This window comes from Oculina patagonica, chromosome 6 (genome assembly GCF_052425735.1).
Source record: "Oculina patagonica isolate OP01 chromosome 6, crgOcupat, whole genome shotgun sequence".
In the NCBI taxonomy this organism is placed as follows: Eukaryota; Metazoa; Cnidaria; class Anthozoa; order Scleractinia; family Oculinidae; genus Oculina; species Oculina patagonica.
The window spans coordinates 21,723,020-21,745,903 of NC_135763.1; the positions used below are offsets into that span (position 1 = coordinate 21,723,020).

General features: G+C 37.9%; 1 protein-coding gene across 1 annotated transcript in view; it reads left to right on the forward strand.

The window, feature by feature from the left end:
• Positions 1–22,884, forward strand: part of LOC144658792 (28S rRNA (cytosine(4447)-C(5))-methyltransferase-like) — a 119,594-nt gene that overhangs the window by 79,707 nt on the left and 17,003 nt on the right. The window contains exons 13-17 of the mRNA XM_078519272.1: positions 5,907–5,996; positions 6,409–6,496; positions 12,228–12,368; positions 18,819–18,908; positions 20,278–20,327. Coding sequence (XP_078375398.1) covers positions 5,907–5,996; positions 6,409–6,496; positions 12,228–12,368; positions 18,819–18,908; positions 20,278–20,327 — 459 coding nt within the window. The remainder of the gene's footprint in view (positions 1–5,906; positions 5,997–6,408; positions 6,497–12,227; positions 12,369–18,818; positions 18,909–20,277; positions 20,328–22,884) is intronic.

Consider the following 22,884-nt stretch of genomic DNA (forward strand, 5'->3'; position numbering starts at 1 on the left):
TCATGACCTCAGTCTTGGTGAGGCTGATGTTCAGTCCTACCTGGTGAGCGTATTTGCTTAAAAGGCTGGTCTTCTCTTGCATGTGGCTATGGGTATGAGAAAGCATGGGTATGAGAAAGCTAAATCATCCGCAAAATCTAGATCCTCTAAGGTGGAGAAGAGGGTCCACCTGATGCCCCTGGGATGGTCTTCCGTAGTACGACGCATTACCCAATCGATAACTAAGTTGAATAGCAATGCAGACATCACGCAACTCTGTCTTACGCCTGTCTTCACCTCAAAACTGATATCACTGTTCTCTACACTACAAGTGAAGGCTGCATAGAAGCTCTGGATAAGTTGGACAATCTTCTGGGGAACACCATAGGCTCGAAGTATGCGCCACAAGCTGTCTGTGTATACTGTCGAAAGCCTTTTGGAAATCTACAAAGTTTATGTACAGCTGCCTCTGCCACTCGGTGCACTGCTCGATGATGTTGCGTAGTGCGAAAAGTTGATCTGTACAACCCCTACCCCTGCGGAATCCAGCCTGTTCTTGCCTGAGCTGCTGGTCTACTGCACTCGAGATTCATTGGATGATAATCTTTGCCAGGATTTTACTTGGAGTGGACAGGAGGGTGACGCCACGCCAGTTATTGCAGTCACTAAGTGGACCTTTCTTGTGGATCTTTATGATGATACCTTTGGTCCAGTCATCTGGCACCTTCTCCTGCTCCCACACTGCAGTAAACAGGGGCTGTAGAATCCTTGCTGAAAGTTCAGGGTCAGCTTTGAAAAGCTCTGCATTCAGTTTGTCTCGGCCAGGAGCTTTGTTGTTTTTTTAAGGTTTTTATGGCTGCAATGATTTCCTGCGTGTTTGGAGGATCTATGTTCACATCCAGGTCGGTCTCAGCCTCTTGAATGTCAGCTTCAACTGTGGGTGGGGTCTGTTGAGGACATCCTTTAAGTGCTCTGCCCAACGAACTTCCTGATCTCTTTCGGTGGTAAGCAGCCTACCCTGTACGTCCTTGACAGGGGCCAGCTTTCTGCCCCCATACTTGCCGCATACCCGCATACCAGTTTTGTGATTTTGTAAACCTTTCCCTGCTGTCCTCTGTTGGCTGCATTTTCTGCCTGGCCAGCAAGCTCATCAATATATGCGCGTTTATCAGCTCTGGCCATTCTCTTAACACATCGGTCAGCCTCTCTGTACTGGGTTTTGTAGCGCTCTTGCAACCTTTCTGATTTGGTGTCAAATAGTTTCTTCTTCAGTTTTCATCTGTCCTCGATGGCTCTTAAGGTTGCTGGCTTTATCTACTTCTTTTTCTTTACAGCCTTCTTAAAACCTAAACATGCTCTGTACAGTAGACAAAGTTTATGAGCAACTATTAAGTGAACAAGTAAATGAGTACTTCCAAACCATACTGGATCCTTGCCTATCAGCATACAGAAAAAATTATAGCTGCGAAACAACTTTGCTAAGACTAACCGAAGAGTGGAAGCTGGCTGCAGATTCCAGGCAATATGTCGGAGTACTCTCAACCGATATGAGCAAGGCATTTGATTCGCTTCATCCATCACTGATCATGAACAAACTTAAGGCATACGGTTTCTCGGAGGGATCTCTAAAACTGATCAGATCATATTTCACCAGTCGGCAGAACAGAGTGAGGCTGGATTTGGCTGTGAGTGATTGGAAGGAGGCTGTTAGAGGTTGCCCCCAGGGGTCATCATTTGGTCCACTCTTATGGAACATCTTCCAAAATGATATGACTTACATAGTGAACAATGCAAGTCTATCGATGTATGCGGATGATCACCAGCTATACGTAGCGGGAAATTCAGTAGAATATGTCGAACAATCACTTAATGACGAGGGACAAACAATATCTAGATGGTATGGGGACAATTTTCTGAAGGGAAACTATGACAAGTACAATGCAATGCTGATAAATAGAGGGAACAACAGCGACAAGCTCATAAATGTAAACATTGATGGATATACCATTAAGTCTACCCCAGACCTCAAATTGCTTGGGGTTACATTGGATGATAAGCTTAAATTCAGTAAACATGTAAGTGATATATGTAAACAGGCAAGCAAGAAAGTTGGTGTCTTAGTACGCCTTAGAAAGATGATCCCTACAGAAGCCAAGCTCCAACTATACAAAGCGGCAATTCTACCTAATCTCACGTATTGTCATACTGTGTGGCATTTCTGCAAAGCATCTGACACTAGAAAACTAGAAAAGGTACAAGAGCGAGCACTACGTGCAGTATATAATAGCAAGACGACATCCTATGAAGAATTATTAAGTAAGGGAAAGCTTCCGAGTTTAGTAAATAGACGACTACAAGACATATTGATATTAATGTACAAGGTTAAAAATTTACTGGCACCTAAACACATTTCTGACATATTTTATAAACAATCTAAGAATTATGATTTGCGTAGTAGCGATTTTCCAATACCTAGGTTCAACACTGTAAATTATGGTAAACATAGTATTAGGTATTTAGGTCCCTATCTGTGGGGCAAAGTAGATAAAGATCTTCGTAACAAAAAAAGCCTTTTTGAATTCAAAAAAGCAGTTCGGGGCAGTAACATTACTGATGTGTTGGACGGACATTGCAGATGCTACGCTTGCACAATATAATAATGTAACTAATTTTAGTAATCTTGTAATCATTTTTAACTTATTGAAATTTTAAAAACATATCTGTGTCATTTTAACTATCTATCGATATATCTATTTTATAATATTAGTATTTTTATATTTTATATCTATTTATCTATTTATATAATATTAGTGTTTTTATATTTTATATCTATTTGTATAATATTAGTATTTTTATATTTGTATATTTATTTTAGTGTCCCCAATTAGCTCTTTAGCTAAATACCATTGACACTTAAATAAAGTTTATGATGATGATGATGATGCGTTGCTGCTCTCTGTGAAAGTGAATGACACTTGCTTCCATATATTGTTGACCTCATCAGGTTCAGGTTCAGGTTCGGGCTCATCAGACAGAACCGCCAAGGATTGGAATCGATTTCTGAGCTGAGTGATGAAGGCATTTCTCACTGATTGCTCTTTCAAGTTGTCTATGTTGAAGCGCTGGTTGCATGGTGGCTTGCGACCAGTGCTTCTTAGCTTCAGCTTAACATACGCCGTGACGAGGTGATGGTCACTGCCAACATCTGCTCCTCTTCTCACCTTAACATCTAGAAGTGAGCGTCGCCATGTGCCATTAATCATCAAGTGATCAATCTGGTTCCTATCTCTACCGTTAGGAGAGCACCATGTAAGCTTGAAAATATCACGGTGTGGATGGGAAGATTGTTCCTCCAATGACTAGGTTGTATGCTGCACACAGTTCGGCAAGACGTTCTCCATTTTCATTCATAGTACCACAGCCTTCCTTTCCCATTGCTCTGTCATAGCTCGAATTATCACTTCCCACCTTTGCATTAAGGTCAACCATTATAACCAGCATGTCATGGCGCGGTAGTTTCTCCAGTTCTGCTTGCAGTTGTGCATAGAAGCTGTCTTTTGTGGTGTCATCGCTGTCATTCGTTGGTGCATAACATTGGACAAGGGACAGGTTAACATGCTTTCCATCCTCTCCAGTCACCCATGAATGAGCCTTTCCGGCGGAAGTAGACAGCTCACAGGACCACTGTGATAAATGAAGATTGTGCCAATATGTCAGATGCTAGGGACCAACCTGACCCACAAGTGGATACTGATGGTTCATCAGTGCCAAATTCATCCGGTCTAGATGTGACCGATATAGCCTCTCATGAAAGTGGCAATTCAGATTCAGAGGAACACCTAGAGGGAGCTACGCAACCTAGATTAGGGAGAAACAACCCCCTCAGATTCTGACCTACAGCCAGATGGGGGTGTCCGGGTACCAACGTTTAAACTCAGTAGTAATCTCAATTCAACGGCCTCAGGTGATACTTCCCTACCAAGTCATGGCCAACTGGCTTGTATGTCACTGCATCTCACACATCCCTTTATTCCAAAGCTGTAGTTTAGAACACAACCCATATGGAGAAACCAGTACTGAACACTCTTGTAGTCACAACTAATTGCTCCGAGTATTAACCATGGACAAGCAGACCTGTTGCTCACCTTCTGTGACCAAAATCATAAGCAAAATTTGTGTTGGAGTTTACCTTTAGTTAGAAACTGGTAAAAGGCAAAACCTGCAGATAATGGAACTGCCACAATAAGTCAAGATTCAGTTTGAAACATGATGAGAACTGATGCTCCCTCCTAACCATTTCCTTTTTGGTTTTGTATTTACTGTTATAATGTCGGGACGACATTTCTGTTGGAGGGGAGTGAGAAGCAAGTAGAATGAGAGGGACTGGGCCCAAGCGAGGATTGATGAGAAAAACGTGCTGTCATTGTAGTTTTGTAGTAGTTCCTGTGCGAGATTGAGTAAAGTGTAACCCATGAGTTTCACCAGTGCTTGCTTTCTCCAATTAACATCAATGGGCAGCTGCTGTATGTCACCTTGTATGTACACTATTCTCTCCAGATGGTCTAGTCCTCCTTAGATTGGCTTGAAGATCTGGCTAAGTGTTTGATGTGGTGTGAATGCTCTTTTAATGTTGAACCTTGAAGCATGCAACCTTCCTTCTCTGAGACACCCTGTACTTACAGTATGACTGCAAAGCTGATGTTTTTTTTTGTACATCAAATGAATTCAGGGTTTGTGTGTAAGGCACTGCCATGGCAGCCTGCTATGATATCTTTTGGCTGTGAAGTTTTCATTATGTAGTTTCTAGTTTGGCATTTGGGGCGAGAAGGCTAGCTCTACCTAGCAGTGTTCTCACCAGGCGTTTGTTGTGCTGGAAGTGGCCATGTAATGTAAAATCAAGATATCTTTCTGTGTGGGTCTTTATATATTTCAATTTCCAGATAGCCATCAGAAAGTGGCAGAAAGTGTTACTTGTAAAATCAAGAATGCTAATCTTTACCTTTTGTACTTCTGTGCTCCTTGGTTAATTGAATATTATTAGAGTTTGTGTTCAGATGTTAGTGAAAAATATCAATATCCATTTCCTACGTTCTCCACCAATGGGGTGTAACAGGAGAGGCTTGTTTCTCAACGTGCATCATAACAAGGTTGGCAGTCACAACGCTTACTGGAGGTCCCATGGAACTAAAGACCTGATGACAGTGTACTGTTCATTTGGCTTCTGTTTAGTAGAACATCATGACTCAACAACAATAACCTGTTGATTTTGATCTGGAAGCTTCAGGGTTTGAAATTAGCGCTCACCTACTCGCCAATGCGGGTGTCAAGCCTGTCAGGCAAGTGGAAACCGTAGATTACTTGCCGGTTTGCCGAGTGGATTTTTTTTTTTTGGGAAAAAAAATTTTTTTTTTTTTTTTTATATTTTTTTTTTTTTTAATTTTAATTTTTTTTTTTTTATTTTAATTTTTTTTTTTTTTTTTTTTTTTTTTTTTTTTTTTTTTTATTTTAAAAAAATATAAAAATATAAAAAAAAAAAAAAAAAAAAATTTTTTTTTAAAAAATTTTGGTGGTAATCTAAACCTCCCTGGCCCAGTTGGCAATTAATACTCACAAAATTAAGTTTTCAACCCTGAAGCTTTGTGCCTTATGTATATGCTATCATTGTTCTTAGGTCCAGAATATGTACTGAGTGTCCAAATTGATGAAATAATTCGCTTTTGAATGTTTTTATGAATACCAGATATACATGTAAATAACAGCTCTGTGAAGTAGTTGATGTAGAGAAAAATAGATCAGAAAGTAGTTAATTATTATTTTTTTTCATTAATTCAAGAGTACAGACCGTACTGTGATCACAGCAGATTAAATAGAAGTCAGAAAAAGATCACTGTTGGTAATCTGGTGTTTGCTGTGATTTTTTTCTTAAGTTACTAGAATTCCTGGAGGCAAATGAAGTTCAAAGACCAGTTACTATTAGAACAAACACATTTAAGACAAGAAGAAGAGATCTTGCTCAGGTGAGTAAAATTTATTTTTTGTGGATGCTGCATCATGGATACCAGCATCTACTGTATCCGATATAGTGGATGCTGGCATAATTCTGTCAACCGTGTGTAATGTAACAAAAGACACTTGACAGTCAGCAACTTTTCTTAGCAACAATTTGGTAGTTAAGAAGGACCCTTAAAGATTTGAATGTCATCCTGAAACTCAGACAACTTTGTTCAGGAGGAGAGGGGGTGATACAAGGTATCAATGTGAAAAAATCATATTTGGAATTCTAAACCAAGAGTCACTCAGTCTCAACTCTAGCTGTTAGTATCTTCTTTCAGTTCTGTTTTCATGCTTCTTTTGTAAGAGTTTTATGACTTCTCCTTTTAATCTTATAATTAAATTACTCATTGTTTTTCTTTTTCAATATTACTTTAGGCTCTTATTAACCGTGGAGTAAATTTAGATCCAATCGGCAAGTGGTCAAAAGTTGGACTGGTTGTCTATGACTCTTCCGTACCAATTGGTAAGTTATCACTTTACTGTATGTGTATACTTACCCTGTAATCCAGAGATCAGGAGTAATGGCTAGCGTGCTGGGCTTTGAATCAAGCACTAGCACTGGTCTGGATCATTATTAATTTTGTTGTCTACAGAAGAAAATAATATGTAAATATTGCTTTCCCCAGTGCAACATCTATTTTTTCTTATATTTTTCTCAAGTACTGCCAGACTGTTGTTGTGTCGTAGCACTATATTGGCAGTCCTTTATTCAGTAGCTGTTTGGTTCTCTTACTGGAAGAGGAGTTTCCTTGTCAGTTGGTATTATCATTTTTAGTTTCTCTTCAAAATCACTTAAGCTTGTTTACCCAATGCTTATTTTTCTATAATAATCTTGAAGTCTCTCAAATAGATATCCCAGAAAACTTTAAAATCAACCATCATGTGTTCTCTTATGTGTTGTATCTTTTGAGAGGGTTCATCTTTCGAAGCAAAGTCAAAAGAGAAAGAAAAAAAAACAGACTGTTGAAAATAGAAAAAAGACTAGAAAAAGAAAAAAAGAAGGAAGAATGGTCCCAATTTGCACATTGGAGCAGAAAAAAATTGTATGTCAACAAAAACAAAAACGTGACGGCCACTATTTGCTATTGATTGTCATCAATTCATCTCGTTATGATTAATGAGGAATAAGCATATTTTCCAATACACATGTGCAAATGTACATGCAGTTTTACGGACCTCATGCTTTTGTGTGTTGTTGTTGCTCGAGCTCATGTTGTAGTATGCTAAGAGCAGAAACAAATTCAAAGATTAAAGTTGTGCTTATTACTGTGACACATCTGGGATTCAAAATAGCAATGCCTTAATTCCAGGATTCCATTTTATTAAATGGCTAGAGATAGGCAGGGTTGGAGAAACTTTGTTGCTGCCCTATGTGCCACACAGGCATGATGGACAGTAAGTAAGTAATTTTATTAAAGGAGAACAATTACAAAAGGCAGTTCAATTGTTGCATAAATTTTTTTTTGCAAGCAAAAAATGTTTTTAACGTGATTCCACTGAAATAGAAGGAGTATTAAAATTTTTCTGAAACTTTGTCCAGGTTAAAATTACTGTATGTTATGAGCATTAAAAAAATGAAATAAAAAATGGGGGTCACCGCACTAGTGTTTGTGTAAAATGGATGGACATTATACCGGTAGTAAATATGCGACCCGCAAGGTATATATTAAGAACCCCAGTAATCCGAATGGGGAATCATTTTTTCTAGAAAAAAAAAATCATTATTGCATTAAAGTATTAGTTTAGCTCAACAAAATAGACTTTGATCATATATTAAAAACTATTATTGTACAGGAATTAAGATAATGAAAGAGATAAAAGATTTTGCTTTGTGCGTATGCCAATGGCACTTAACCTAAAAACGTGTTTTTTACGGCATTAAAATTAAAATATCTCAATGTAGAATTTTAAACTTTTCTTTAAATACCGATTTATTGTAGACAACCCTATGACATTTAAATTAATGCATTAAAAATGGGGGTCACCGTGCTCGTTTAAGAGAAAACAACCATTAATTTCCCTACGAACCTTAGCCTGAAGGGAATCTTGCAGTGTATTGTGTGTGCGCACACGAGCATGCGCGCTAAATGACACGGAAAACTTATGCGCAGCAAGGATGCGCAATGCAATTCAGTGGAATCACCATAATTACTGTTGGGGAAAAAGGAAGCCAACTTCTCTAAGCAAAGTAGAGGAAAGAAGCTAAACGCCTTTAAAAATTGTAATAAGGCATTTTCTGGTAGAAATTTGTTCAAAATTATAAGCTTTAGCCAGTGTGCTGTCTTCGACGGATGAAAAACAATGTGATAATTAAAAATGGAACTAATTTGATATATAACAAGTGAATCGCATACCGGTATATTAAAAAGTTAAAAATATGTGTAAAACGAATTGATAAAAGAATGCTTTAAGTGTTAAAATTAATGTTTTTTTAAAATAAGGTTCTGTTGTTCCGGCAGAGGGCAGAAATTGTTATCGGTCCGACCGTTTTTGCAGTGTGACATGATTCTAACGCCTTTTGATGCGGCTGTTGTCCTTGTCAATTATCTTAGCATTGAAGTCAATGGCGTGATCAAAAGTCCAGGCATGTTTTGCTACATTGGAACCTTTTGCATATTGTTTATAATTAAATTCTCAACCTCGGATATTGCATTTCTAGCTTTCTGATTGGTTCACTGAATTCCGGTTATCAGCTCATATACCTATGTTTGACCTTATATGGGAAATGAGTACGGCAAGTGCCGCTAAGCATAAAATTTTTCTGCAGGAAGCGACAGTTCCATTAGAAAAATGGTTGCAAACAGCAAATTTGGCGAGCTTTGGTGCCTACAAAAACCACAGAAATGCCGTATTAAAATGATCTACGCAAAACAAAAGGATTGATGTGAAAAGATTAATTAATAATACTTGTTAACGTACAACAAGAGTGAACACTGCAAGAACCTCGTGGTCCTCCTTTTCAGATACAATTTGTGTGTTTGAATAAAGTATTATTATAAAGTATTATTATTATTATAATGTACCACAAATTTTCCCGCCTCCTTATACTATCACTTTGTTTACATCAAAATGAAATGTCCAGTCGATTTAAACTTAAAAAAGAATTTAATAAAACAATTATTTCATTCACCCTAGTTGGATACGAGTTGTTATAGCCAACTCGATGGCTATTTACCACCTCGTATCCAATGAGGGCTCATAGAATAATTGTTAAGACAGTTAAGTATTAGTAGTTGTTCCAAGGACGGGATGCACAGGGATTTTTATAAATAACATTGTCATCAGCCTGAGGTCAAAACTTGGGGACAGGAAACTGTTGTTGTAGTGTCTTGACTGGTTTGTTGGTTCAACAGAGAACATATTAGAAATACTAAACAATGTGCCAAAGGTTCCATGTAGTGAAACATGTCTGGATGTTTGATCACACCATTTACTTCAATGCTAAAGATAATTGACAAGGGTAACAGCCGCATCAGAAAGACACTATAGAATCATCTGCCAGGACAACATAACATTCTTTTAAACAAACATTAATTTTAACACTTTCTTTTATAATCATTCTTTTTACACATATTTTTAACTTTTTAATTTATTCAATTCACTTGTTATATTCAATTTTAGGTCCATTTTATCACATTGTTTTTAATTCCTCGAAAACAGCAGACTGACTGCTGAAAGCTGGTAATTTTAAACACATTTTTACCAGAGAACGCCTTATTACAATTTTATAATGAATCCTAGCTGGTATGGGATCTTCAATATTTTTACAAACGCTTTTTGTCATTGAAGGACTGATAAATGTAAGGGTTTGTCAGGATTCTCTGTGGCCATTGACTTTGTGAAAGAATGTGATACTTTGAATTTAAATTACCCAATAAAAACATAGTATACTGCAGCTGGTAGATTAATTTTTGTTTAAAAACAGTTCTTGATGTGTAACTAATAAAAAATAGATTTCCAATGAGGCCCTTTGTGCTAGGCAGAAAAGGAAGCAAGAGGACCCTGCTCTGTTTATAATACAAAACTGTAGAACTTGAGGTTTTGGCTGTCAAGACTAAAGATGGCGACAATATCCACTGATTTACAATTAACAAATATGCTTTTCTTTTGATGATATGATCTGTTTCCTGAAAGACTTGAAAGACAAACTAGCTACCCTATAAAAACCTATTCACTACCCTTAGGGCTTTTTTAAAAGTGAAAACAAAAATAGATCAAAGAGCTCTTCAAGCCATGACTAAATTTTTTTCACCAAGTTTTACATTTAGTTTTTATACCTTGAAAATATATGAGCAGCAGGTGATTCAAATATTTCTTTCGTGCAATCAAAAAAGCAGAAATAAGGAAACTTGTATGACAATTGCAGATAATCAGCAGATATAAGATGTCTTCGTCTCGCATGACTGAGCATGTTGGATTAGCACACTTGAGTAGGTTTCAGGATGTGGCGCGATATGTTGTGAGTTCAAATACCAGGGTTTTTTCTTTCTTTATTATATCGCTCTGTAGGTATGCATTGTAGACTTAAAGCATTTACATGTAAGCCGAAAAGTAATAAGGCTGTAAATAAATACCGGTATATCAGAACATAATTATATAGTGATTTACAAATAGGTAAAAATGTACTTGTGCTTTTACATCTGAAAAGCTTTTGATTTTCTCGGAACAAGCAGCGACGCACTCGATTTGAACCAGTCCTCTGGTTTCTAGATATATCCATCATTGATGGAGCTTGTGTAAAACCTGATTTATTTTTCAAATGCTCCTTCATGTACGACGCTAGCTGTACAATTAGATATGAAAGTCATCGATCAGATTAATGGCTTTCAATTTCCAATTTTTTGGCAGTCAATTACTTTCTACATGTTTAAGTCAGCCATATTTTGTTTTTTTGCTTCTTGTTTTTCTTGTCAAACCCCTTCAAATTTAAAAGGCCACCTTTTTACTGTCGCCTTGCTACTAATTCTTTCTACTAGTATATCTGCTGGTCAGCAGAGTTGCAAAGAAAAGTTTACAGATGATGGACCAACCATGTGACCAGGCTGTCCACTTAACTTCTGGAATTAAAAATTCAGTTGTAAAAATGGGAAAACAAAAACCTTTCTGTCACACATAATAGTTTGTGAGGTTACTGTATTAATCAAAACTATAACAAAATTCTCGAACGTGATTGGTTATCAGCAGCCCGATTTGAGCACTAATAGGACAGTGTACGCGTCATGCTTGTAATTGGACAGTGTAATAGGACAGTTTACGCGTCATGCCTGTGTAATTGGACAGTACGCGTCATTTTGCGCGCGCTGTTGTTGTGCATTTGTTGAGTAGACTGTTATGTTTTTCAATATTCATAAAGACTATTCAACCGAAGGTTAGTTTCTTTCTCAAATTTTGTTACAGTTTTGATTAATTGGTAACAGGACTTCGTGTCTTCCAATTCTGTCTGTAATCATACTCGTGATTAAACAAATCGGACTCCCACTTCGCGGTCGTCCGATTTTGTTAATCACTCGTATGATTACAGACCGAATTGGACTCCACTCAGTCCTATTACCATTATTAACTAAGGAAGGTACCTACTAATAACGAGGTATTTTTGCCCGACCGATGAATATGCAAGAAATATAGATGTTTATACCAAGGGCTATTAAAATCCAAAAGGAAATTTGGAGGTAGCCACGCAAATTTTTGATATAATTAGGTTTGAAATAATGGAAAAAAGTGCTATCACATGCCATTTTTAAAAAAGTAAAAAGCTAATAAAATTTTCTTGCAAATTCCACTTGAAATTGGTTTTCATTAATAAAATCAACATATTCACATAGAAATTTCTTAAAAATAACTAACAAAATTAATAATGTCTTGGAATGTGTGAAATCCAGGTTTTTATTAACAAAAATAAACCAATCAAATTGGTTTATTTTTGACAGGTTCACATGTTCAGATGTTTACAGTTGGATGATTTACAATATTCAAATTCAATTTGAATGTTTGAAACGAATAATGCAATCCGTTCGCCGTTAATCAAAACTATTCCAGATTATTATGCAGCATGCGCTGAGTATTTTGACTGTAAAAGTTATATGGTGATTGATGCATTGCATGATGCGCAGAACAACTGCACAGTAACAATAGGAGGCACCGTCCTTAAAAATTTCCTCTAAAGATATATTTTGATTTAATTTCTACTTAACTAGGAGCCACTCCAGAATACCTTGCAGGGCACTACATGTTACAGGGGGCTTCTTCAATGCTTCCAGTTATGGCCTTGGCTCCACAGGAGAAGGAACGTATTCTAGACATGTGTGCAGCCCCTGGTGGAAAAACAACATACATAGGTAAAAGGATTTAATATCGCCAATAAACACTTCACTTGAAACACTGTGTTTTTCGAAGCTTACATGTACAGTGCATAGAAATTATACTGTTTTAAAGTGGAGATTACTGCAATGTGTAGTTCCAGGAAATATCCATACCCACCCCATGGAAGGTCATTGGAAACTCTGAGGGAATTGGGAAAGGGGGTGGGGTCCTCAAAAGCCAAAATTTTAAAAGGAAAGTATGGGGCATAACTGCATGGAATTTCCAGAGGGGAAGGGGAAATCAAACCAAAAACCCTTCCATGGGAGGGGTATGGATATTTTCTGTAACAACACAATAAGTCAATAATAAAATCATCAGTGGAACCCCACCTTACATTCACCGGTTACCATGGCTACTTTATTGTTCCAGTAAACACCCATACATTTCCAAGATCCAATAGGTTCTTTAACATTTTGATGTTACTCTGCTGCCCTATTAATCTTTAAAACTGCAAGTAACTTAATGTCATATCAGCCACCTGCTGTGCTTCAAGTCTTTGCTAAAAAGTGGTGAACATGCAATCCCTGTCCCTTGTGTTGTGTGTTTTTTTTTTAAATGATTTCTGCATTCTGGATTTTTATTAACCCATTGACACCTACATGTAGAGAATTTTGATAAAAAATTGCACTTTTTGGACATTTTTACATTTTCTGGCCAGTTATGAGCAAGATAAGCTACAACATAACCTATTCAAAAGGCCACTTGCAACATGAAGGCATGGCTTTAATTTCTTTTCACTGGGATCACATTTTAGGACAATTTTGCTCAGCTAGATTGTTTTTGCATCAGAAATGAAAGTGCTCTACCACTTAACACTTTTCATTTTTTCTGTTTCCTTTTTCTCCTTTTCTCATCTTTTTGCCCCACTTGTCACCCTTCAAGTGGGCTTGCTCACAGTTCAAGAATTCTGGAGCATGTTTGGCAGAAATTTTCCTTTGAGTTTTTTTGTTATGCGTTTTCGTGCATATTTCAGGCTACATTAACGCAATCGCTCATACATGTGGTCTTGGTATCGTTGGAAAGATCTATTCCTTCTGCAGATCTTGTATATAAGTTCAGATGGCTTTTCTGGCCAAAGGTTGATGATGTCAGAAGGGGAACAGAGGCCACTGCTAATAACAGCTAGTTATGGGCCAAGTTTTCTTGGCTTGTTGGTGACCATAATATTAACAGGGTTCCACTGTAGCTATTTTTAACTAATTAATATTTTTTTTTATATTTTAAAATAATGTAGTTTTCAGCTTCTTACTTTGAAGAAGCTACAGAGTTCGCACATGCCTTGAAAGTCCTTGAAAGTCCGTGAATCTCAAAATAAAAATTCAAGGCCTTAGACAAAAAAAAAAAAAAAAAAATTCAAGGCCTTGAAAGTCCTTGAAATTGGTTTTCGGTCCTTAAAAGTCCTTGATTTTTTTATTGAACGTCAAAAGGCTTCAAGGCAATGAGAAGACCGCCAAAATAAGCGATTGTTTTAGTTCTTCAGCAAGCACATCAACCGTTGTTTTGGGGTAAATTTCATGAAAAAAAGTCCTTGAAATTTCCAAGAACGGCCCTGGAAAGTCCTTGAATTTTTGGACTGAAAACGTGTACGAACCCTGAAGCTAAACCCACTTTGTCAGCATGTTGTAAGTAAGTAAGTAAGTAGTACGTAATTCAGAAAGCCGACGTCATGCCGATGGGACGCGGACGCCGCAGTCAATGGTTTATTGACATGTCCGAAGTATTTTCGGACAAGCATTTAATCATCAATCATATTTCGATGGACCACGGATAATTATATCTGATCTTCCATGTATGGCTTCCAATAAATGCCCAGCAACACTTGGAAAAAGTTTGGCTGCCTTGTGTTCAAAATGTACATGAAATAATGGCAGATCATGAGACAAATTCAGAACCTTCCAAGGTCATGTTTTTAATTCTGAACACGGAAATTCCTGGAAAAGCAGAACACCAATTAATTTTAAAGTGGCTCAAATACCAATTGAAAGTTTACAAAGTACAGAGTGCTTAAACGTTGCTGGCAAAGAATTTATCTTTCCTTGGATGGCCACAAAAACAAGATGACATGGCTCTTCCAATGTGGCCTTTCAATTCTTTGATTTGTCCATCTCTTAAACTTAAAAGTTTGACATTTTAGGCAACATATCAGGTTTGAGACAAAAGTGTTAGCTGATAAATAAGCATCTTTACGGCCAGTCTTGTGTTAATAGTATAAGCCACTTTTTGCTTCACTTTTTTACTTCAGAAAAGGAAGTTGAGTATTTTTATTGATAGTTAAATGAAAGGCATTGAAAGTATTGTGAGTCGAGTTCAAGGGGCAATTTTAAGCTATTTTAGGCTGCTTCACGCTGCTCGAACACGCTGCTGTGTTTCATAAATAATGGACATAATTTGGTAAAAGAGAACAACATCCTGTAACGCATTTCTGGATTGAACAGTTTCTTAAGTATTCTTCCCATATACCGGTAAACAAAATTTTTATTTTAACGTGGTATAATATTTCAACAGAAAGAGTATTTGCAAGTGTAAGTGTATTTTTCTCCAAGCTTTAAGATCATGCGATGTACATTATGACAAGAATTATTATGACAAGAATATCTGTGGTGCAAATCGAATGACTGCTCTTTCATAGCCCGGTTTAGCCTGAATTTCAGACATCCTCTGTGGTCGCCTACTTCCCAGATCTAGAAGGGACGTCTGAACACATCTGGCCCTAATGCCGTCCGGTGACATCACTACCCGAAAACCGGGTAGTGATTTTGATTGGTTGATTTTAAAATTATTTGCATAATTATGACTTAATTTTACCGCACGAGGATTGTAATTTGAAAACGTTTGGAAAGAGGTTGTAAGAGTTTGAACACCTTCCCAGAAAATGAATTTATTAGTCATTTACCTTGAGTTTATTACTTTATTAGTTTACCTACGGATGAAGAATAGTAATGGAAATCAGTAGGTTTTAAGTTGGCAGCATTCGTCGCTTCAACATGCAGTGTTTTGCCAAATTTATACGTATTCTTGTTTTGTCAACAAAGCCGCTCGACGCTTATGTCCTGCAGCCTCGATGAGCCAGTGATTTCTGAACTCAGTGCCCACGGTCAAGTAGGATATTTTTGTATTGAAGTCTGTTTCTTGATGCCTCTGTAACCGTCTAAATTGATTCATTTAAGTACTCACGAGTGTGTTGTATTTGTTTGCTGCGTCACATATTATATTTTGATCGCTAGATAAAGCAAATCAGTTCAGATTAAATCAGTTCCATAAAAAAATATAGCCTGCAGTCGATTAAAATCTCATTCATTTGTCTCAAGTTTTCAATAGTTTACTATTAAAACAATTTTATTCTCTGTAATCCTTAATTGAAGCGATTTTTCTTTCACAATTTCAAGGCCTCGACAGAAACTTTTCGGCATGAATTAAAACCAAAGTGTAGTGACGTCACCGGACCGCATTAGGGCCAGATGTGTTCAGACGTCCCTTATGGGGAGAAGGCGACCATAGAGGGATGTCTGAAATTCAGGCTAAGCCTGGTTCGGATGTTCATGGAAGTTCATGCCTTTTGTCTTGGCTATTAGATTCTTTAAAATGTCATAATTTTATAATGGAAGCGTCTTTGCATTGTTGTTGTGTGTTGTTGTTATTATTATTATTATTATTTTTAGTCTTACCACGTGTTTATATAATCTCTTGAAACAGGATATGCTATACTTTAATTAGCGATTTTTCTTTCACAATTAAATAGCTTGATGCAAAACTATGCTTAGTGACTTTTAGGATGAAAAATCGTTTTTTCCTTCAAACGCGCCTGAATTTTTGCTCAAACATGCCTGAATTTTTGCGTGCGGTCTTTGATTAAATAGCAAATCATTGTCCTTTTTTGGGGGGTGGGGGGGAATTTATTCGCTTGCTCAAAAACGGGATCTGGAAATGAATTTCTTACACTACTTTGTGACGTAAGCTTACGTTTGAATTATTTTGGCGTGCAAAGCAGAGGCAAGGAGACTTTCAATCAGACTAGTTGAAAACTCACTTTACGCATTAGAAGTCCGCTTATTTTCGCTTATTTGACACATATTTGCGCCCGTCTGGTGGTGAAAGGACATCATTAAGTCTGGAAACCCGTAAGCCACTAGCATATCTCAAAGAAGCAAGATGTGTTGCTGCCTGAAGATTGCTAAGCCCTGCCAAGACTGGCGGTAAACTTGGCTTTCGAAGGCGCATTGAGCCAGGCAAGGTCTAGAAGCAACTTCTGTTCCAAAAAACGTTATTTTCTCGAAGTTTTGTCTCATTTGCCTCGTGTTGCCGCGTTGAATGTTTGGAAATAAGGCGGTGCTTTTAGACTTATTAAAATTCTCTCAGATTTGGCGATAGGAGTTTCCCTATTTCAGCTACTCAGGGATATTCCATAATAATCTTTAATGGATACGTCATTCGATACGCATGGTCACAATAAACAAAGTTCGTTCGGCAGGGCAAAGACGGAAAACGCTCACTCAATCAACAGAACACAACAGAATCGACAGAAAAGGATAATTTTTACCAAGAAAAGCAACAAATTGCTTCATTTTGACAAAAAATAGCCCTAAGCTGCGATCCTTTCCAGGAATAAAGGGCCGGAATGTTTAAAAGAACGATCGTTGCTTGTGAGTCAAGATCAAATTGCGTTACGCGTGACTACGGAGAGAAACTGGGGAAAAGCGAAAACATATTATGGATTAACCTTTAGCGGGGTCCTAACCCGGAATGCCGGAAACCCGGAAAACCAGAATGCCGGAAATCCGGAAAGAAAGCCCGGAATCCAAAACCCGGAATGACCTTTTTGTGTACGCGCAAGATAAATACGTGGAAGTATGTTAATTTGCTGGGGAATTGGAAGTTTGTTCGAGCTTCCAATTACGTTGCGAGTAGCATTATAAGCAAACACGTCCCGGGGACCCGCGAATCCTAAAAGATGGGTAAACCATGCACCAGTCACCAGCTCACACGCAGAGGACTGAAAATAGAATACCCGCACAAGCGAAAAAATATATTGTACAAAAAAGGAAAAGTGACCAAATCGCCTGCAAATTCATACGGATTGTGTGACGCTGGTGCGAACGTGCTGACACTCAACTAATATTGCTCCATCACGGACGACGAAGCGTCGCTTGAAAGGACGTGATGCAGAGGAGAAGAGGAATGTATGCCACTCACTACAGTCGAACAGATCGAAGGGATGCCGCCTGCGCGAAAATGTGCAACTGAGCGCAGAACGCTGGAACCCGCCGCAACTTGTTCCAAAATCATGAGTCAGAATCACCATGACTGAAACAACATGTGTCCCTCAACAGCAATGAAGCAGTGGCCGAAGAGGAACGACGAACGGACATGACCACCGCCGAATGGAGCCGAACACTCCACCCCAACAAAACAATCCACGAAAACGGAGACACAAGAAAAGGCACCGGGAGGATCCGGGCCATCCGGATTCCGGCATCGGTCCAGGTCCGGCATTCCGGGTTTTAGGACAACCCACCTTTAGCAGCCTAAATTTGCTGACTGAAAACGAAACATTGAACATTTGGCGAGTGCATTTGTGGTTAGAAGCTGCCGAGAGGAAAGGGCAACGGCGTAGGTCGTTTTTGTTTAAGTATTTCTCATTCATTTTGCTATATATTTTTCACTGTTTTTCACTTTCGTGACACTTACCCTAACCTTAACACTAGCTGACCCTAACTTTACTTTACTGTATAAACTGCTATTAAGTTTAATTCTCACCTTTTTTTGAAATCGAAAGGCTATTTGGCTTTGTTGCCGTGTGTTATTGTTTTAAAGTGACCATAGTTCTAGTTTTTTCTCGAAGACAAGGTGCAAACCAGAAATTTTAATTCAAGGACAATGTTTTTCCATTAAATTGAAGACCACATGCAAACATTCGGGCGCGTTTGAAGGAAAAAACGATTTTTTCATCCTAAAAGTCACTAAGCATAGTTTTGCATCAAGCTATTCAATTATGTTAGTTCCTGTCCCTACTCAGATGCTCATGAATGTTAGTTGAAAGATGACAAACTCACAGCTGATGATGGTTGGTGAACCATCTAAATATCTGTACATAAAAAATTGTATATATTTTTCATTGTCTAATTTTTTTGCATGGACGTTTTGATGTTTTCCTTATTGTGAGTTGGCATTCAACTGCTGTAAATGAGTAAAGTTTTAAACAAGCAAAAATCAAGCAAGTTTCACAAGCTGTTAAAAAGGAAGTTATTCTCCCAGTTCTTCCAATTTCACTGTGATTGTACACACAATCATTGCAACCTTCATTTTGCGAGCCTCCTTGCATAAAGGACAATTAACATTTATACTGTCAGTGAAGCTGATTTGTTGCTTGTTTTTTATTAAACTGCACTTTCTTGATTGAAATATTAAAAATGACACATTTCCTTTAGCTTCACTTCTGAAGAACACTGGACTGGTGGTGGCAAATGATGCTAAAAAGGAGAGAACAAAAGCATTGGTAGCTAATATTCATAGATTAGGTGAGTTTGTACATGTTTTCTACCACTTAAGTGTATGAATGTACTTTGTTACAAATTTAAGTGCCATTGTCAGTAAGAACCAGGCAAGGATCGAGGTTGGCGGATTCCCTTCAAACTGCCAGCGTTTTTTCTCTATCGGATAAGATTTTGATCGGTGCTATTCTTAGTAAAATAAGCGTTTTTTCTCTACTAACAATGGATCTATCTAGAAACCAGAGCATTGGCTAAAATAGCGTGCGTGGCTGCTTGTTCGGAACAAAAGGAAGAGCTTTTCAGATGAAACAGCACAATTTAATACATTTGTACCTGAATCAGTCTATATGTTCTGATATATTTATTTACAGCGTTATTACTTAACGGCTTACATGTAAATTATTCTGCAATGCATACCTACAGAGCGATATTATAAACAAACCATTTTAGTGCTACTGGTTAAAAAAAGAAAACAAAAAGGAAAAAAGAAAAAAGACTGTCTCCTCTGGGATTCAAATCCGCGACCTCTTGCTCCTCAGTCAGATGCCTACCCGACTGTGCTACTCAGACATACTTAGTCACGTAAGGCGAAAAAAATCTTACATCAATGAGATAGACATTCCGCTGTTTATCTGTTATCATGTGCATCAAAGAAATGTTTGAATCCTTCACCTGCTGCTCATAAAGGAATGAAAACTAAACTTTTAAACTTGGCAAAAAAATTCAGTCGTGGCTTGAAGAGCTCTTTGATTGGTTTAATCTACATGCTTGTACTGTTTTAAGCTACTAACTGTGGCGTTGCCAATATTTGCTTTCCATTTTGGAATTGAATGGCTTACAAAACAAAGAAATCTTACACTAGAATAAAATTAAAAAGGAAAATTGAAACAGCTTGAAAGAAAGCTCTTAAGGTTGCAGGGGACACCTTTTCATGAATAAGTTCATAAGGTAAAGTTTTGCTTTGGACAGTAAAATTGTTGGAAAAGTCTAAACTTTGAGGTTTCTGATTGAAGGTGTAAATTGTTTTCATGTTCCTGTAAGAGACTAGGCATTACAAGTACATGTAAGTAAGTTTATGTAAAATAATGTGATAGAGGTTTTTCTTTTTCTGATATTGCCTAAATATGGCATCTCAAGGCTTCTTCATTTTGTAATTTGAACCCTGGGTAGTCAGAAAAGTCTGGCTATGAGCTCAGGAGGTAAGGGCAACATGTTTACTCATGGAACAATATTATGCATGCCATGACGGTTACAAGCAATTTAGTAGTTAACTGGGATAACTATATTCAGTATTACTGAACTGTCATAAACAAGAAAACACTTATAGCTAACTACCGGTAGTACATGTATTCTTACCATATTATTTTCTCACCCAGAATATATTTTCTTTCTCTAGGAATAAGTAACACACTGGTTTGTAATTATGATGGCAGAGCATTTCCAAAGGTACAGCTAGTGTACAAACTGTATTTACAAATACTATAATACCTAATACAGTAGCTAGTTTTATGGAAAAGTTGTATCCACTGTTATTAGTTTTTTTAAGAAATTGTTGTGCTGCATTAGCAGGCAAGTGAAGGTAAATAAACCTCCATAATTATCAATATGCATGGCCAAATAAGAAACTGTTTTTGTGAAGACATACATGTGTGAGTGGCGGGCGATATTGGAATTGATGGGCTGCAAATGCATTTATAGCCCTGTTCTGATTGGTTAACGGTTCATCATCCATTGAACATTTAACAATCAGGTGTGAACAGCTTGCATAGTGAACTTTTGCCGTTTGCGCCCATGGTGGCCTTATGGTTCTAAAGTGCTTAGACTCTGGATTGATTGGTCCAGGTTCAAGGCCTGGACGGGGTTATTGTGTTGCCTTCTTTGGCAAGACACTTTACTCCCAAAGTGCCTCTCTCCACCCAGGTGTATAAATGGGTACCCGCGACATAATGTTGGGAGGGAGGGTACCCTGCGATGGACTAGCATCCCATTCAGGGGGGAATAGAAATATTCCAAGTTGCTTAATGCTACAGAAACCCGGGATAAGCTCTGGCAAGTTTGGGCCACTTGGCTCAAGGCTTCCCCTTACATTTATTGATGCAGGAAAACCATTCAGGTGCAAACAGCTTGCATAGTGAACATTTGCGGTTTGGAGATTTTGCTTGCTTGTCTGGAACTTTAATTGCATGGAGAAAAAATTTGAATAGGGACAAACTGCAGCCAGAATCTACCTGTTACTAGTTGGGGCAGTTGTCCAACATATAATCAATAGCAATGGTGCCCAGTGGGAGGCGCCGTGGTCTAATGGTTAGTGCGCCGGACTCCGGATCGAGCGGCCCGAGTTTGAGCCCCAGCCGGGGTCACTTGTGTTGTGTTCTTGGGCAAGACACTTTACTCTCATAGTCACTGTGCCTCTCTCCACCCAGGTGTATAAATGGGTACCGGCAACATAATGCTGGGGGGAACCCTGCAATGGACTAGCATCCCATTCAGGGGGGAGTAGAAATATGCCTAGCCACTTAATGCTACAGAAACCGGTATAAGCTCCGGCAGTGTGGGCCGCTTGGCTCGTGGCTTCTTCTTTAAATGGTGCTCAGTGCTTGTATATTCTTACTTATAACCCACCCATCAATTTTTGCGTGCGCTCATTGGACAAAATGCACAACGTGCTACAAAATCGGACGGCGGTATCAGCAAATATACCCCATCCGATTAGATATCTGTCGCCTGATTTTGTAGGCAAGCACAAAACAAACGAGTAAAGTCACCTTATTCAGTTCTAACTTTTAATTAAATCACAGAGTTAAAAAAACATAAACCAACCAACTTACATTTGTTTCAACCACAGTTACGCTGGGTTAATAACGTAGGTTTTTTCTATAAATTTACTGGCGATAAAGCGCGTTGTAGAAATTAATAGGCCGGCTATAAAATAAATAAACCCCTTTCTGGCTCGCTGGTATATTGGAGGATAATGCCCTTGGCTTCGCTTCTCGGCCAACTGTTCATTTTTCCACAATCTTTCAGCCTCGGGCATTATCCTCCAATATACCAGCCGCCTGAAGGTGTTTATTTACTTATTGCATCAGTCCATATTTTGGATCAGTAGACTTAAGGTGACTCGATCGGATTTTTGAGTGACCATACCTTCCGTAAACAATCTGACTAAAAATCGATCAGTACAGCTGTACTTAAGAAAGATGAAAGTTTCGAATGAGATAAGTTTAATCGAAATCGGAGTAACCATAGCTACATAACATTTGATGTCACCACCTATTTTACACAAGACTGATTTTCTTGTAATAGAGGGATAATTTTGAAAAAAGGCTTCTAGATCTTGGACTTGACATAGTTTTCTCAAGGTCTGCGAAATTTGAAGAATTTCTATAAGAGCATTTTTGAGAAAATTTTGGATGGAGTTTTTAGGTGTTAAAATACAACAAAAACAAAGCAGTCTTAAAACATTATTGAGAAAACGTTTACAAGGCCCGATCAAGTAACATTTTGGCCTTAAGTGAATCTTGTTCTATATACCTTGGCTTAAATATGAACTGGTACAAAGTGTTTTTTCACTCTTTTATAGAAAAACGGGCTTCGCTTACTAAAATGAGCGCAAAATAAAAAGCGCTCGAGAGAATTCTTTTTAACTTATCAGTCAAAAAGAAGAATAAGTATGTAATGAAATGTCCGATTTTCAAAATAATTGAAACATTCTAAGGCAGTTTATTTAAAGCCTTAACTCAGGTAGCCTCCTACGCAGACGTTCTTGGAGAAACGCGTGACAAGCCCTAAGAACGTCTGCGTAGGAGGCTATAACTAACCTCTTGAATATGTATAACAGCTGCTTATTTTCCAAAAACTGCACAGAAACAAGCTAATTTAACAAGCGAAAATACAATAACAACGAGGGATAGGCTATAGTAAAGCACTTGTATTATCTTCAGTCTCCTAACAGTTTCAAGGCCAAGGCAGAATTGTCACAAAAATCTCCAGTAATAAATAATTA